Here is a 17074-nt window from a genome sequence, read left to right on the forward strand (position 1 = left end):
TACATGGCTCTTATGTTAAGCAAGTTTGGCCACCCTTGCTTTATACATTGAGTGTTCTTCCAATGTGTCAAAAATAAAACTGACTGAGGATTTCTTAGCTGCTGAAAAGCTAAGTCAATGTCATTTTCAATACACCGAACCAGGTGAGCATACAGGGTGTTTATTTGGTGGTGCAACTTTGAGACTACAAGCATGAAGAGAAAGTCTGGGTGATAAACACATTTGTACATAAACGAATAGAGCAGGGGTGTTGAACTCATTTATTATGTGGGCCGGATCTGACATAAATGTGACCTTGTTGGGCTGGGCCATGTCGGGTTGTGCCAAGCCATTTCAGGCCAGGCCATGTGTGTACCTATTTAAGATTAGGTAGCAGAGATATAAATTTTATAAAGAACACAGACAAACAAATATATTTTTTTAAAAACTTAAAACGTTAGCACTCATTGGTCTTAAAGATGCTTTCTTTGTATTTCTCCAGCGCAATCCAGTGAACTGGGCAAAGGAAGCTCTGGTTCTTTCCTTCCTTCCCCAGGGGACCAGGCGGGGGAGGAGCCACAGCCAATAGAAGGAAGAGAGGCTTGGCTCAGTAGCTCTGCTGCGCGGTTGAGAGCCTGGCAACGCAAGCTGTTCCTCCCCCCCTTCCTCCCCACGGGAGGAGCCTCAGCCAATGGAGAAAACAGAGGTTTTGCTCTGTAGCTCCTGTGCAATTGAGCAAGCCTTACAAAGCAAGCTGTGATGCAGAAGGAAGCAAGAGAGAGGGAGAAGGAAGGAGATGATAGCCAGTTACTCAGGGGCCTGATTTGGCCCCCAAACTGCATGTTTGACATCCCTGTAATAGAAGAACAGGAAAAGAAGATCCTGACTGTGGAGGACAAGCAAAGGGCAAGAGACGTTCTCCCCCCCACCTTTTCTACTCCAGGGGTCCTACTCAAAATTTGAGAATGCTGTCGCATCTTCAAAACCTAATCTTCTGCAGCAGAGAGGGACTGCATTGTTAATTAATCTTTAGGAACTGAGTTGTCCTACTTGACTGAAAGCTGGGGAGTCAAAGAGGTAAAAGGAAATATCTTGTGGAAGTAGCTTTTAACCCTTGGAAATGTATTTGGATTGTATTTATCAGGAATGGTTGACTCTAGACCCCACACAAGCACCTTGAGTGTGTGAGGGGAGCCCCTCGTGAGGTCATGGCTAGGTGGCAGGTGTGATGGTCATCTAGGGTTGCCAACTCTGGCTTGCAAAGTTCCTGGAGATTTGGGGGCAGTACCTGAGGAGGGCAGAGTTTGGAAAGGGCAAGGAACTCAGTAGGGTATAAAGCTACAGGGTCCACCCTCCAAAGCTGCCACTTCCTCCAGGAGGAACTGATCTCTGTAGTCAGGAGATCGGCTGCAATCCTTGGAGAACTCCAGCCCCCACCTGAAGGCTGGCACCCCATGTTCATCTGAAATGTCGCCTCATGATTTGAGCGACTGCAGGAACCCTTCCTCCCCACCACAGATGATGTCATGCAAAATGCAGCTGTCCCACTTGCAGTCACACCCCCACGGTGGGTAGTGCCAGTGTATACAGACGGCTGCATGAACTAGCTAGAGTGAATAATCCTAGCAGGGTTTGTAAGAATGCCCAACTGTAAATACTTTTAGGTGTGAATCACTGCACCAAAGAAGAAACTGACACAAATTTGACAAAAGGTGAAAGGACTATGTTGCAGACCTGAAAGCTGGCAAAGGAACTTCAGACTCCAGCAGAAACTGGCTGATTCATCATGATGCTTGACAGTATTAACTAGGGCTTAATAGGTCTGACAGTTTTTTCAGCCTCTCCAGGAGTTGAATTGCTGGCCACAACTAAGGAGTCTGTTAACATCTGTTATAATCAGCGTTTCCTCTAAGCTGAGTTAGTGTGAGCTAGCTCACAGTTTTTTAGCCTCCAGCTCACACAATTTTTATCTTAGCTCAGGAAGGATGGCCTCAGAGCAAACTAATTTATGCAGTAGCCAAATTGTTCACTCACAACTTTATGAGTATCTCATGAAGTAGCATTTTTGCTCACAAGACTCCACAGCTTAGAGGGAACATCTATCTATCTTCTATAATGTAATAAAAGCCCTTTTGCCTTAGCAAAACCAAGCAACCTGATTGGTTGAGACTGTGGTACATCAACCTTTAGCCTACCAAAGTGCCAATCAAGTGTACTTGCATGCCATTGGTTGAGTCCATTCCTCTCTCCCGCCTGAGTGGCTGTTGCTAGCCCACAAAACTGATTCTGTCAGTAAAAAGCAACCAACCTTAGTTCTGGCAGGTACTGGCTCTCCCTACTCTTCCACTGGCTGAGCTGCCTGTCACACTGATTCACAGTAGAGAGAAAGAAACCCTTCCCTCAACTGGCTGAGGGAGAGAGGAGGAGGGAAACAGTCAGGGAAAGGCTTCCCTTGATTGGCTGAGGACTCCTCCCTATTCTCCTCTGGAAAGGGGGAAAATGGCATCCTGTGGCAACAGACCAGAGAGAGAGAAAGAGATACAGAGAGAAAGTGAGACACAGAGAGATTGAAGTCCTGTGCTTAAGACCAACAACGTTAGCAGATGGACTGTTGGTCTGAATGGTATCATTAAAAGCCTCTGAGGAAGAACTTATTGGGACCAGTCCTGACTATGGCTGCCAGTTCCAGGTTGGTGGGAAATTCCTGGAGATTTCTGCGGTGGAGTTTGAGGACGGCATAGGAGTTAGGGCTTCAGAGTGGGGTATGCCAGACAGGTTCTCGCTGTGGAAGTGGACTGGGTGATTTTGGACCAGTCACAGACTTCCAGTCTAACCTGCCTTACAGGGCTATTGTTCAGAGGGGGAAGGCTATGGAAAGCTTAAATCAGAGGGACAGATAAGAGGAAGGAGATCCTGGCAGCTACTGAGTTGCCAACTCCAGGTTAGGAAATTCCTGGATATTTAAGGGGTGGGGCCTGGAGAAGGTGGGGTTTGAGGAGGAGTGGGATCTCAGACAAGTACAATTCCATTTCCTCCTGGGGAACCTCTGTTGCCAATCTTCAGGTGAGGGCTGGAGATCACTCAGAATGGCAGAGATAAACTTCCCTTAAGGTGTGGGGGGGTGAGTGAATGCCTTCACTTGAGTGGGTGGGAAGAAAGACGGCAAGGGTGGAGGGGCACTCCCTCAGAGCCTCTTTCTAGAGTCCATTGTATATATATTTTTCACAACAGACCTTATTCCCAGCTGGTTATAATGTCTGAAGACCAGCACGCCAAGGGCTGGTGTGGCTGCAGCTCAGAGCCATACCTCCCTAGCAGCCTCTGTTGGAAATGTCAGAGACTGCCACAAGGTCATGAGCCTTAGAGTTTTTGTCATAAACTTTACTATCATTTGTTTTTTTATAGTATTATTTTTGCTTGGGGGACAGAGACAAATTCCAAATCTAATTTCATCAACATTCTAAACCAGATCTATAAAACTACACCACCCCTTATAACACAAAATTACAGCTTGCGGCTATATAACGACATGAAAATCTGAAAAATGCCACAGAGATTTATCCCTTCTTATTGTGTGTGTGTGTATATATCTATATTTACTTATTTATTTTATGGAGGTTTATCCTTTCTTGATAAAAGATTTCCCACCTGTAATGATTGATCCATCGGATCCAGGTCCATTTCCCAGAGACTGGAAATCTGTAATGCTCAATGCTCCTGAGCTATCCCCGCTTATTGACTGAGAAAACTCCTTTATGTTCTCCATATCCTGCAAAAATTCTCCAGATAAAGGGCTTTCAAGATCCTCCTCCTCCAAGGGAACGAGGGGACAAAGCGGGCTTTCTGTGTCTACCATGTTGGTCAGGCAGGCTACGTCAGCTGACATTCATGAAATTTCTGAAAGGAAGACATCTCTCTTAGCAAGGCAAAAATAGCAATATATTTATCACACTTGTATCTCAAAGTGGTGTACATGGAATCATTCTCTGACAGTCCTGCCCATTCCCACCCCGGCTTAGTAGGGATCTGAACCTGAGTTTCCTATGCTACCTCATCAGATGCTTGCTTCAGGCAGCTTCTTATTAAAATAATAAATTGAGCATGTGAACACAACAAGCCATTAAGTCATGGGACATCAACAGCAAAGAATGATCCATAAAACACACCTCAGACCAGGGAAGACCATTAAACCAGATGGAAAGATGAAACATTAAAAGCCTAGGCTAAAAAAAAGATTCATTTTGGTCCGGCATCTTAAGACAGTATAAAATTGGAAATGAACAGGATCATCTTAATTTATTTTAACTCATATGGAATAATATTGTTGTCCACAAGCCCTTCTGTGAAAGTCAGCCCTCAAATGGCTATCTCGCAATTACAGGAAATAGCCACAATGATCCGGCCAGACCTGAGTTTCGCGGAGGTATCATTTGTGTGCCAACCACAGCCTCTGCATGAGTGGCATTTCCACTAGTAAACTAATCCCCACTATGACAGCAGCTTGAAGTGATGTCAGCATTGCACAAATGCATGAAACCACAAATACAATGAAACCCAAATATATATGCACAAAAGCATCTTTCCTTGTGTCATTTTAAAACTGTATATACATCAGAAAATATGAATGACAAGACCTTTACAAAACAGATGTGTAAATACAGAAAAACAAGTCACACAGCAGTCTGGTAGTCTCTGTCCATTTCAAGGGAAAACTTTTCAGGCATTCCACTGGAAGACAATGGAATCTGCTTGCCCACTACAAACTGAACACTTGGTTACTTTCTTCAGCAGCTCTGGAACTTCTAGCCAGTTAAATGCAACATGGCACTTCTGTTACAGATCATAACTGCAAACAAAGTCTATTTCTAAATAGCCTTTGAAACAAACAGAACAATTCTAGATTTAGTCCCAATAAGTGGTGTACTAAAGTGTACCAGTCCCAGGGTTTCAAATTTTATCCCCATTGGGCTTCTTAGCTCAAAAGCTAAGCCTCAACAGTGCTTACAAATTGGATAACAAATCCTCCTTAGAGTTACTGAACTTCTGTTCACAAAAGCTTTCTCTTAAGGACACATGGCAAATACTTAAACTATATACTCCTAATTTATAGAATAGGGCAAACAACTGAATATACAGAAATATATAAAAGGAAATAAATTCTTAAAACCTTGTAGATGTTTAATGGGTTACAATCTGGCTTAAAATGGACAGTAATAGCTGAGCATGTGCAGGGATTCTTTTGATTCAAGATATTCTTGTAATGTATCTGGGAAATAGTAAATAGGGATTTTAATGTTATCAAACACACTGTGATTCAAAAGTCTTCATAAGAGTCTTCAAGGAGAATGTGTAAATACATTTTCCATCAGAACAGAAAATCTACCAGACTCTCATGACTTATTTTGATATATTTGTACACCTCTTTGCATAAGGTTATGTTAATCTTTTCTTAAGTATCAATTCTCAAAGTGGCTGAATCTGTGCATACTGAAGCCACAAACACACAAGACAGATCTTTCTGCAAACCTGAGAAAAGACTCAGGTTTGCAGAAAAATCTGAAATCTTAAAATAATAAACAATCCCTCCCAAATAACAGAAGCAGCTTGTATAGCTTTAATAATCAAACACCCTCTGTGGTTGTTGCTAGGCAACTACAACAGTATTGCTAGCCTTCAAGACTAGGTTTCTGTCAAGGAAAGGCAGGGGCAAGACCTCCTTTCCAAGGCTGTTTTGGCCTTTGATGGAGGAATAATCAGGACCATGCCTGGCAGCAAGCACTTGATACCAACACAAGGTCCATGATTCAACCAGGCCCAGCAGCTTGCTGTTGTTCAACAGCAGCCACCCTACAAAAGCCAGTGTGGCACAGTGGTTAGAGTTTCAGATCAGGAAGAGAGAGACCCAGGTCTGAATCCTCACTCTGTCCTGGAAGCTTGCTGGATGACCTTAGGCCAGTCACACATTCTCAGGCTAGCCTACTTCACAGGTTGTTGTGACAATAAAATGAAGAACAAAATGATGTAAGCGCTTTTGATCTCCCTTATGGAGAAAGCTGGGGTATAAGAAAAGTAAGTAATAAATATAGCTGAAGATGAGGGGCAGATAAAAGGTAAGATGGTGGATGGGTGGGAAGGAGAGAAGGAAACAAGGAAAGGAGATTCAAATTGAAGTGGCCAAGAGGAAGGAAAGAGGAAAGAGTGCAGGAGGGCAGATACATGGTAAATGAAACCCCCCTCTGCAAATCTTTGTGGGTTTCTTGCTGTCCACCAGGCCTGGTGGCCAGCACCATGCCAGAGTTTTCCCAGAGAGAGGATGCTGGGGGAGGGAAGGAGGAAAAGCTGAAAATGGGAAGGCAGATAAAGGCAAGCTCACTGTTGGGAAGAAGGAAAGAATGAAGCAAGAAAAAAGGAGAGGTTATGGGGGTTTTCTGGGAATGGAAAGGAGAAATAGTGAGGCAGGGGGAAATGAGATGCCTCCTGCAAGTCCTTTAGGGCCTCCCACTTGTATACTTGTACAATTTTATATTAAAAGGAGGCCCTCTCCATCTTTGATCTGTTGATATGAGATGCCTCCTGCAAGTCCTTTAGGGCCTCCCACTTGTATACTTGTACAATTTTATATTAAAAGGAGGCCCTCTCCATCTTTGATCTGTTGATATGAGATGCCTCCTGCAAGTCCTTTAGGGCCTCCCACTTGTATACTTGTACAATTTTATATTAAAAGGAGGCCCTCTCCATCTTTGATCTGTTGATACTTGTGCTTGTGATTGCATTGAACTGTAACTGCTGTTCCTTGCTCATTCTGACTATTGTCATACAAATGGCACTTGATATTGTTGGACTTGAACATACGGATCAACACCTTCACATGAGACTAATGTGCTTCAACTGATCACCTACAGGGCACCTCACGTGCCAAGCAGCATAAATGCCCAGATTGCTAATATTTCATCCCCTGGCCCTTCCACAAAATGGAGAGACTGAATTGCAACATTCTGTCCTCTGTTCATGTTGTTGTTCAGTCACACAGTTGATTCCGACTCTTTGCGACCCCATGGACAAAGTCACACCAGGCCCTCCTGTCTTCCACCATCCTCCGAAGTCTGCTCAAATTCGTGTTTGTTACATCAGTAACGCTGTCCAGCCATCTCATCTTTTGCTCTCCTGCTATTCATATATGCCTGCTACAAGCCATTAGACCAATCAAAGACTACATTCATACTTTCTCAGTCAGCAGTGAAACATATACACAACCATGCCTCTCTATTTGTTTGTTTTTGGATCACATATTCTCTTTCTAAATCTTTTTCCCAGGAAGCCTCACCAATTTTCAAGCTTTCTAGAGCAATATCTGTTCTGAAGATACTTAGATGCTGCATTCAAACCATATGCTTCTGTTTAATGCATGCACCCCCCCCCCTTCATTCCAGCTTCAGTGAAAAGAATCTGAAGTAGATGGTCTAAACTAGATGGACCAATGGTCTGCTTCATCATAAAGTAACTTCATAAGAACACATGATACCCTCTATTTCTTCTTGAATTCAAAAAAGTACCATATACATTTTCCACCTCTGTGCAAATATATTGCTTTAGCTCTCAAATATTATGCATATGGAAGTATCCCTAAGATTGGGGGTGGGGGGAGGAAATAAATACTGCCGTCCCCAAAGTAGGCAAATAAGGAAGCCAATATTACAAAAGCTAATACTAGCCCTCCTTGGAACAGCACCCTTGGCATTTTAGCAAAACCCGTTTGACTTTATACTTGTACTGGCTAAATTTTTCCCAGCCTGTAAGCACTGCACCCAAGCTTTGTTTCCTGCAGCTAATAAGACCATGGAAGACTGGGCCAATATGATTGATCCTACTGATAGCACATTCATTGCTTTTTCAATAGCTTGTCTTTCCAGCCTGCCTAATCCCAAAAGCAAGTTACACCAAAACAATTTTAAATTCTAATAAACATTTAAAATATGCACATGCACATTACAGACCTCCTGCTCAAAGAGTTAATAACGTTAACATGTTTTCGCTTTGTGTGCAGTGGAGTCACTTAGCAACAAAGATTTCTGAATGGGCAAACCAGGCATAAGATCATGCTTCAGCTATTTATAGTTCAAGAACAATATCTTGCGACTACCAAGAGATGCATTTGAGGAGCATACATGTATCTATTTATATACATATATTCAAGGCACATACTAAATCATAATTCTTTGAAGTTAATGGATAGGTTCTTATGTGTTCCTCCCACACTCAAGACAGTGTTTATGTGAGACTTCTCTCCATCACATACATTAACGTATATATGCCATTCATGCAGTCAGATCCTGAACACAACACTGGTAAACTCACTACTTATCAGTGCCTTGTGCAAGAAATGTCCCTTGTATACAAACAGAGTCTACACAAAATAAGCTGCCTTGCAAGGAATATAAACTTTAGTTATTTAACATCAAAGCAGAGCACACTTTTCTCATGAAGCTCTGGTTATCAGACCTTATCTAGGGTTTGGTGTTGAAAACCTCTAGGCCAACTGTCCTAAGGGACTTCAATATTCAAATCAAGGCAGCCTTGAGTGGTCAGGTTAAGATTTCATGGCTACCATGGGCTTACTCCAGGCTATTTATTATTTGCCAGCACACAAGAAAGATGATTATAGTGTTGGGGGGGTGGGTTAAGTTAGGACTTTGTCATGGTCAAATAATGTATCTGCTTGAGACAAAGGCGGCTGTGGAACTTTTTCACTGCAGAGAAGATAAAGATGAAAAGAACTGGGTGATAGCATATATCGCAAGCCCACCTGAAAGAACATGATGTGGTGATGAGAGACATGAAGAAAGATTTCTCTGTCTGTTGTTACTACATCTACTGAATCTTGTCCAGCACAATGGTTTAAGACAGTTCAGAATTTAAATCGTCCAGACCAAACTCCCTTGTTGAAAGTGACTGGGCAAGTAGCTGATATGATTTTGCACAGTTCTTTGTGGATTAAATTAGAATTAAAAGTAGGTCTTTCGTGACAGGTGTTGATGGCACCACACTGTCAGCTTTCTATTAATGATTTCAGATTCCTCTTCATGATCAATGTTTAGGGTTCTCTGAGCTGAGAAGACCATCACCTGCAAACTGGATCCTCCTGACCCCCCGGCTAGTAAAATCACATCAGGTGACAGAAAGGGGCTCTACCAACCAGAATTATTAATTCTTCTGTAATAGAGGGGTTTCTTCCAAAATCTTTTAAAGGAGACAGTAATCTTTGTTGAAAGAAACTTTTTTTTTTAGAAAAATACATGGACAATTATAGAACAGCCTCCAATTTGCACTTTTTGGGTAATGTGATCAAATGGATTGTGGTGGGTGAGCTCCATTTCAATCTGGTTTCAGGAATGCTTTGGGAACAAATATGGTACTGAACACTCTGGAGGATGATCTCAGTTTGCAGTGACATAAAGGAGATGCACCTCTTTTGGTTTTTAGATTTATCTGCATCCTTCAATATCAATGCCCACTTGATTCTACTGAAACACAGAAATGAGAGTTGGTTCAGCAGGAACAGCATGCCAGTGGTTCCAGTTGTTATTGCCATTAGATGTGCTGAGCAAACATTATGGTATTCTACAAGGTTCTGTTCAATTAAGACAGATGTAGCTTTGAGTGCCATGGATACTTGCTCTGTATGGCTTTGACTAAGCCTCAAGAAGCGGTTATCTCTGTTTTGCCGTTTTTCAATATAATTTATAAATAAGAGTCTCCTAATTTGCACATCAGCTACAAATATTAGTTCTACCACAGAATAGCGCACTACTTGTTGGAAGAAATTTAAGGCCAACGGCTAGTAGGGATGTGAGCATGAGGGCATCACAGCACAGTGATAAAACATCAGAAGACAGGTAAGTTAAGCATGTACAGGAGAAAAAGGAGGTGAGGACTATCTGTAGTTTGATTAATATTGACTGAAGCTAAAACAATGACAGCAGAAAGCTAGTGGAGGCACTGGAGCTTTCTTGTGTTTGCATAGAGTGCCACATGTGTGTCTGTCTGCTTGCTGGATGGAAGTCATGGGTGTCCCCTCAGAACACTGAATTCCTGGCTCCCTGGAAGCCACTCTGTTCCCTTGAAGCTGAACTGCAAGAGCTGAAACAAGCAAACAGGTTTGCGGACAAGGCCCCCAGTGATGTGGTAAAGAGATCACACTCCTATGCTGACACCACTTCTGCCATTATGGAGAACAGGGGTCTCAAGAATATATAATAATAATAATAATAATAATAATAATAATAATAATAATAATAATAATAATAATAATAATAATAATAATAATAATAATAATAATAATAATAAAAATTTTATTTATATCCCGCCCTCCCCGCCGAGGTGGGCTCAGGGCGGCTAACAACATTTCAAGAAAAGGCAACATTAAGCTGAAAGTCCAGGCAATGATTCCTCAGAAGGGACTCATTCTTTGGTGATAAGCAAATAAATAGGCTATACCTCACGTGAGGAGATGGGTCCTAGTTGATGATTTTATAATTAGCAATACAGATTTTTATGATGGGCATGATGATCACATGGTGGCCTGTCTACCTGGTGTCAACATGTGACATTTCATGCAGATAGTGCATTAGGTAGTGCAGGGGAGAGGCCAGTATGATCACGATCACATTAACAATGATGACACTGGGAAAGTAAGGGTTCTTATGTGTTCTTCCCACCCCTGGGAAGTTAAGTTTAGACTATGGAGAAGGATAATGATGACCAAGTCCTATAGGGGAGAATTCTCAGAAATGCAAAGCATTCCATAATTACAGTGAGTGGGTGAGACAATGGTGTCAGGAGGAGGGGTTCAGATTTGTTAGGAACTGGACATTTTGGCACAAGCTAAGCCTATACCAAAAGGATGTGCTTCATTCAGACTGAAATAGAACCACACTGCTGGCACTTTACGACTAAAAGTTTGCAGCAATTTTTAAAACTGACGCATTGTGGAAAGGCAACAGGGTTAGGGTTAGTAGGAGACTCTCTGGTTTAGAAAAACTCGAGCGGAAATGACAGCATGTGCAACATTAAATTGCAGAGTCAATTGGTACATATTGTGTCTGCTACCCAGATGAAACCGAAAGATCATGTACTAACACAACCTATGGTCAAATAAAGTCTTTCAAGATTCCTGAAAGAAGCATTACTTTAGCAACAGAAAATGTTAATGATAAGGAGCAGAGACTAATTTAGTAAGATGACAAATAAGCAGGGCTTTTTTTGTAGCAGGAACTCCTTTGCCTGTTCAACCACATATCGCTGATATACAGGGCTCTTATTACAAAGTCTACTGTAAGCTCCAGGAGGATTGGCTCATCAGGGGTGTATGGCCTAATATGCAAAGGAGTTCTTGCTACAAAAAAAGTTCTGCAAATAAGTAAACCATAGCTTACAATTACACAATCCAATTCATACAGAAACCAGGACTAAGAAAATGTGAATAATAAGGACAAAGGCAAAATAAGCACGAACCAAAATAGCACAGAATACAGCTGGGAAATTCAGCTGTGAATAGCAAAGCCCCCATTTTGCAAAGTGACAATTCAGTCATTATTTGTTACTACGTTATTTCAGAACTATGTAAATACCTAGACAATGAAATGTCTTAAGAGCATCCTAACAACACTAATAGCCTTGCCTGGGATTTATTAACAGCTTACAATATGCTGGAATTATATTATCCTACAATAGGGAGTTTATAAACTGTAGCAGAATGCCCGTTCTTAGCCAAAAATTGCAACAGATTGTGAAGAAATGCTGTATGTTTCAGAAAGCATTTTCACAGAGAAGGCAAACATAACTGTGCACTAATACACAAAAAGCTAGTAATCTTTGTTAAAATGGAAACCAAAAAAATAAAATTGTAGTTGGTTACTTCTGTCCTGAAAGTGACTCTTCATTGCACCAGTCTAGAGACACGAGAATGTTAAACATTCCAAATGGTGAAGGACGTTTACTGACTCATATTTTAATTTTTGTGTATTTATTCTTAAGGTTTGTTCTATAAAGAACTGAAATGTTAAGTTGTTCACTGTTCCAGTTCATACTGTGTTTCAATTTGGAAATTTATATATCACATCAGCACTAAAAAATTTAAGATATAATTTCATAAAAGGCAGAAGAATTCTTTTTATTTTGCCATTTATTTATTTATTTGTTTTGTTTTCATTTAAAGCCCGCCTTTCTTTCTGGGATTCACAGCAGATCACAAGTAAGATTAGAACTGTTCAGTCAGTCACTCAGTAAGCCAGTTACAAAACTAAATTTTGCAGCCATAAAACCATGAAAAGTTCATTAACAAGGAGGGAGAGAAGAACTTTTGCTGTACCAAACACATTATAGTTCTTTAATACTACAAATATTACATTATAGTTCTTGAATACTACAAACCTATACCAGCTATGGGTAAAGATTAATCCCATTCACTTCAGTGGGTACACAACACAAAGTCCAATTTTTGTGGGCAAACCTTCTGTCCCAACACACAAAAAATACCAACACCGTGAAGAGGGGAAAGGCTCTTTCTCATCTAGGGCTGCTAACCTCCAGGTAGCACCTAGGGATCTCCTGTTTCCAGGCTACAGAGATCATACCCTGGAGTAAATGGTTGCTTTGGAGGGTGGACTTTCTGGCACTATAACCACTATAACATCCCAAACCCTACCTTCCACAGGCTCCATCACCAAAACGTGCAGGTATTTCTCAAACCAGAGATGGCAACTCTACTCGCATCCCAGAACAGAACATTCCTATAAGGCCAACAACAAGTTACCACAGATCCAAGCAATAAAGTCCAGTCTTTTTATTTTTTTAAAAAAATTACCTGAGGAGGCTGCAATTTTGAACAAAGTAATGGTAGAGGATGTTGCTTAACCCTTTTCCATAAGCCATTTTCTCTGTTCAGAATTGCCCCACATATATGCAGCGTTGCAGAAGCAGCAGGGTTAGATTTTGAGCTTTGTTTCATTCATTTGCTGCTCTGTGTTGTTGGCCAACCGTTCTTCATACCTTTATTTTAGATGCTACCACTGCCTTGCTGATTTTCACAGAAAATCTTGTGTTTTCTTTCACTTGTAGCACGGATTCTCCTTTCCCTCTTTCTAAACCACCACCCCTACCATTCATTTATTAGTGACTTCTGAAATTCCAACCTCACTTGGGGAAGGTGAGAGTGCAGCATCAGCAGCTTTTACAAAAATAAGAACCCACAATCACATGTGCAGGAAGGAGACCAACAGCAGACAAGAGCAAAGTCTAAATGTGTACTCTGACGTATTGCAATGTAAACATTATCCATTCAACACTTTTAATGCCATTTTCCTTTTTAAAAACCCATACTACGCAAGTCAGTTTGCATTCATTCCCGCTGTCTTTCACTGGACCACCAGTATGGCACTTACTGAAAAATTCCTCCCCACTAGCAGTTTCTTTGACAACACTGATCACGATCCCTTCATCAAAGATGGCCTTGCCCAGTGTACATTCAACAGAGATCCTCAGGCAACCCTGCCATTTTAACAAGCACATGATTTCAAACTTATTAATCACATTCAAACTCAACATGGTCAGATGTTCACTTACAATGTCTTTGTGCACACAAATAGAAAGGGGCAGATGAAGCGGCTCTTCAGCTATAAAATTCTGGGGCAAGAAAACACACAGTGGCATCACTACAGTTAACAGCAGAAACAAACTTGAGCTGGAAGGGGCCATCTAGTCCAACCCCCTGCTCAGGGCAAGAAATCTAAAGTGAGCATTCCTGACAGCCTGATCTCTGCCTCTGCTTGAAGAATGCCACTAAAGGGAAGCCCACCACTCTCCAAGGTCATTGATTCCACTGTCAAACGTTATCGCTCAGACATCGGTAATACTGAGAATGAATATGCTAGTTCATTCACGACACATTCAAATGTGTATTTTTTTTAAATCAAATACTTTCTCTCTCCACACTCAGGACAATAATCCTGGGGCGAACATTTCATACAGCACAGTCTCCACCAAAGAAAAGTCGAAAATACTGGCACTCACTTTTCAGGGTTTGTGTCCCATTTATTATCATCTGTTAAACCTGCAGGCTGCGTAATGGCAGACTGAAAACCCAGAGTTGCAGCTCTCTGGAGTTGTTGTTTTCGCCACTCTAATCTCGTGTTCCATTAAAGAAAGACTGCTTGCTGTCCTTGGGAGAGTGGTTAAATATTCACTTGTAGCCTGGGACTTTTGACCTTAAGACAAAACATTCCCGCTAACAAAGATTCAAATGCAGCATTTGTATGAAGTCACTCAGGCACAGAGTTCTTCCCCCTCCTCATATGATATATTTTTATATAACTATGTAACTGGTCTTATGCTTTAACTTCCAAACTACATGGGGCCTCAGGTTTTCCAGGATGCTCTATATAGAAATAACTTCTAAGGAGGACGTGAAAAGCTTCAAGAGCTTTTCTTCATTCTTCTCCTCTTGCCATCTAGAAGTGGGTCCTTAAACTCACACCAATTAAGTATTTAGTATTGCTCTGGATCTCTCTTCCTCGCAAAGTGGTTCAGAAACGCAGTTCTGGTTTTGCTTCTCGCTATTAACAAATGCAGGCAGTAATTTCCATCCTTTTTTTTTAAGCAGTAGACAATCCAGGTGATAATTATCCATTAGTTGTTGGGGTCCCCGAACTTGCAGACACCTTTGGAATTTTGATAAGGGGTCATGAGTGCCACCCCAACACGGGTTCCCTTCCACAGGAGGCACAGTCAAACCCCAAACGGTTTCCAGAAAACGTGGATTCAAACACAGTACTTCCCTCCTCACTTCGCAAATGAATCTCAAAAGGGAGAATAAAAAGTAACAAAGGAAAGCCCAGGAGGAAGGGAGAAAAAGAAGGGTAGATAAAAAGAAATGCCTGAAGAGGGAAGGGAGAAAAAGAAGGGTGGATAAAAAGGAATGCCTGAAGAGGGAATGGAACCACAAGCCTGCATCGCTGCCAGTCTCCCCGATCCTCCAGCAGTTGTGGCTGCTGTTGCAACTGTGGAAAACCCCTTTATTTGAATGAGAGCAGCCAACAAGCAGCCCTGCCTTACAACAGCCCCACCCACTTTCTGGAAAACTTGGTTGGCACCAGACAAAGTACTGCCAGGCGCCCACAGGCACCCTTATGGAGAACCCTGCGTTAGTGATTTCCATATGTCAGTCAGTCAGTCAGTCAGTCAGTTTATTGCGGCTCCATATGTGAAAAACGACAAAGAAAAATGGAAAACGTACAATACGTAACATGTAATATGTAAAGATTCTCCCTATCTTTGTTAAAGACAAGGGAGGGACGGTGGCTCAGTGGTACAGCATCTGCTTGGTAAGCAGAAGGTTCCAGGTTCAATCCCCGGCATCTCCAAATAAAAAGGGTCCAGGCAAATAGGTGTGAAAAACCTCAGCTTGAGACCCTGGAGAGCCGCTGCCAGTCTGAGCAGACAATACTGACTTTGATGGACCAAAGGTCTGATTCAGTATAAGGCAGCTTCATATGTTCATATTCTGATCCAAAGGGACTTGCAAACCCCAGGCAACAGCTGAACATGTGAACAGAGATTTCACATGCTGCTGCCGCCGCCACAGAGGCTTCCACTGTAGAAGAGAAAAGCAATTTTAAAAATTGTTTTTAATTTAGCTCTTTAGACCCTATTTTTCTACTCAAGAACCCTGCATCTATCTCTTTTCCTGCATCTTATCTTAACAACAACAAACCCATGAAGTAAGGTTAGGGTTGCCACCAGTAACAGATGAGGGGTAGAATTGCAAGGCTGAAGTTGGGAAACTCCTGGAGATGTGGGGATGGAGCCTGGGGAGGACAGGGTCCTCAGTGGGGTACGCCACCATAGAGTCCATCCTCTATAGCATCCATTTTCTCCAGGGGAACTGATCTCTGTAGTCTGGAGATTAGGTGTAATTCCAGGGGATCCCCAGGTCCCACCTGGAAGATGGCCTCTTTAAGTAAGGTTCTGCTGAGAATATGTGGCCCAAGGTCACCAAGTGGACTTCTAGGCAGAGTATGGTTTGAAATCTAGGTCTCCCAGATACTACTCTGGCACTTTGAGAGGACATATACAACCTGTGCTCTACCAGCTGCACTGACTCCAGACTGTGTACTGAATCAAGTTCAAGGTTCTGGTACTGACCTTTAAATGATCTGGGCCATTGTATCTATGGGACCACCTCTCCCTACATAACCCTCAGAAAGAATTGCACTTGTCTGGTAACAACCTATTGGTAATCCCTGCCCCCAAAGCAGTTCAGATGTCCTTGACCAGGGCCTTTTCAACTCTAGCCCCAACCTGGTGGAACTCTCTGGCTAGTGAGACTCAGGCCTCGCGGGACTTGATTCAGTTCCGCAGGGCCTGTAAGACTGAGATGTTCCACTGGGTGCATAGTTGAGGACAGTGGCAGAGAGATCAGCTAGCCTCCCTCTTTAAGAACATAAGAGAAGCCATGTTAGTTCAGGCCAATGGCCCATCAGTCCAACATTCTGTGTCACACAGCGGCCAAATATATATATGGCCCATCAGTCCAACATTCTGTGTCACACAGCGGCCAAATATATACACACACACACACACACACACACTGTGGCTAATAGCCACTGATGGACCTCTGCTCCATATTTTTATCTAATCTCCTCTTGAAGGTGGCTATGCTTGTGGCCGCCACCACCTCCTGTGGCAGTGAATTCCACATGTTAATCACCCTTTGTCCCCTCTTCCCCCTCCCTTTTCTTGTTTTTTATTTCCCTTTCTCCACCCTGTTTGCTTTTTTTTATCCTGCTTCTTCCTGTCTTGATCTTACCCTCATCCTTTCCCCTTACTTTTCCTCCTTCCTTACCCTTTTCCTCCTTCCTTACCCTTTTTCCTAGGGCTTTCTTTTTCCTTCCACTGCTGAGCTGTGAATTTCTCTGTGCTGGCTCCCTCCCCAGTCGGCCACCTGTGATGGATTGCTGAAGTGCCGTCTGACATAGTGAACTGTTTGTTCGGTTTTTAACTTGCAATACTGGATTTTAAATTGCGTTGATTTTATTGCATA

The 17074-nt window shown here is 42.2% G+C and overlaps 1 protein-coding gene across 3 annotated transcripts in view; it reads right to left on the bottom strand.

Annotated features, from left to right (window-relative positions):
- Positions 1 to 17074, bottom strand: part of PPARA (peroxisome proliferator activated receptor alpha) — a 44420-nt gene that overhangs the window by 14543 nt on the left and 12803 nt on the right. Inside the window, exons 1-2 of one of the 3 annotated variants that reach the window (XM_060254196.1) lie at positions 14047 to 14296; positions 3628 to 3876 (exon numbers count right to left, since the gene is read on the bottom strand). In XM_060254196.1, coding sequence (XP_060110179.1) covers positions 3628 to 3865 — 238 coding nt within the window. In that variant the 5' untranslated portion in view covers positions 3866 to 3876; positions 14047 to 14296. Of the gene's footprint in view, positions 1 to 3627; positions 3877 to 14046; positions 14297 to 17074 lie in introns of those variants that run through there. The other 2 variants (XM_060254194.1, XM_060254195.1) reach the window with 2 other exon arrangements.

The sequence above is a fragment of the Heteronotia binoei genome, chromosome 14, assembly GCF_032191835.1.
Source record: "Heteronotia binoei isolate CCM8104 ecotype False Entrance Well chromosome 14, APGP_CSIRO_Hbin_v1, whole genome shotgun sequence".
Lineage (NCBI taxonomy): Eukaryota > Metazoa > Chordata > Lepidosauria > Squamata > Gekkonidae > Heteronotia > Heteronotia binoei.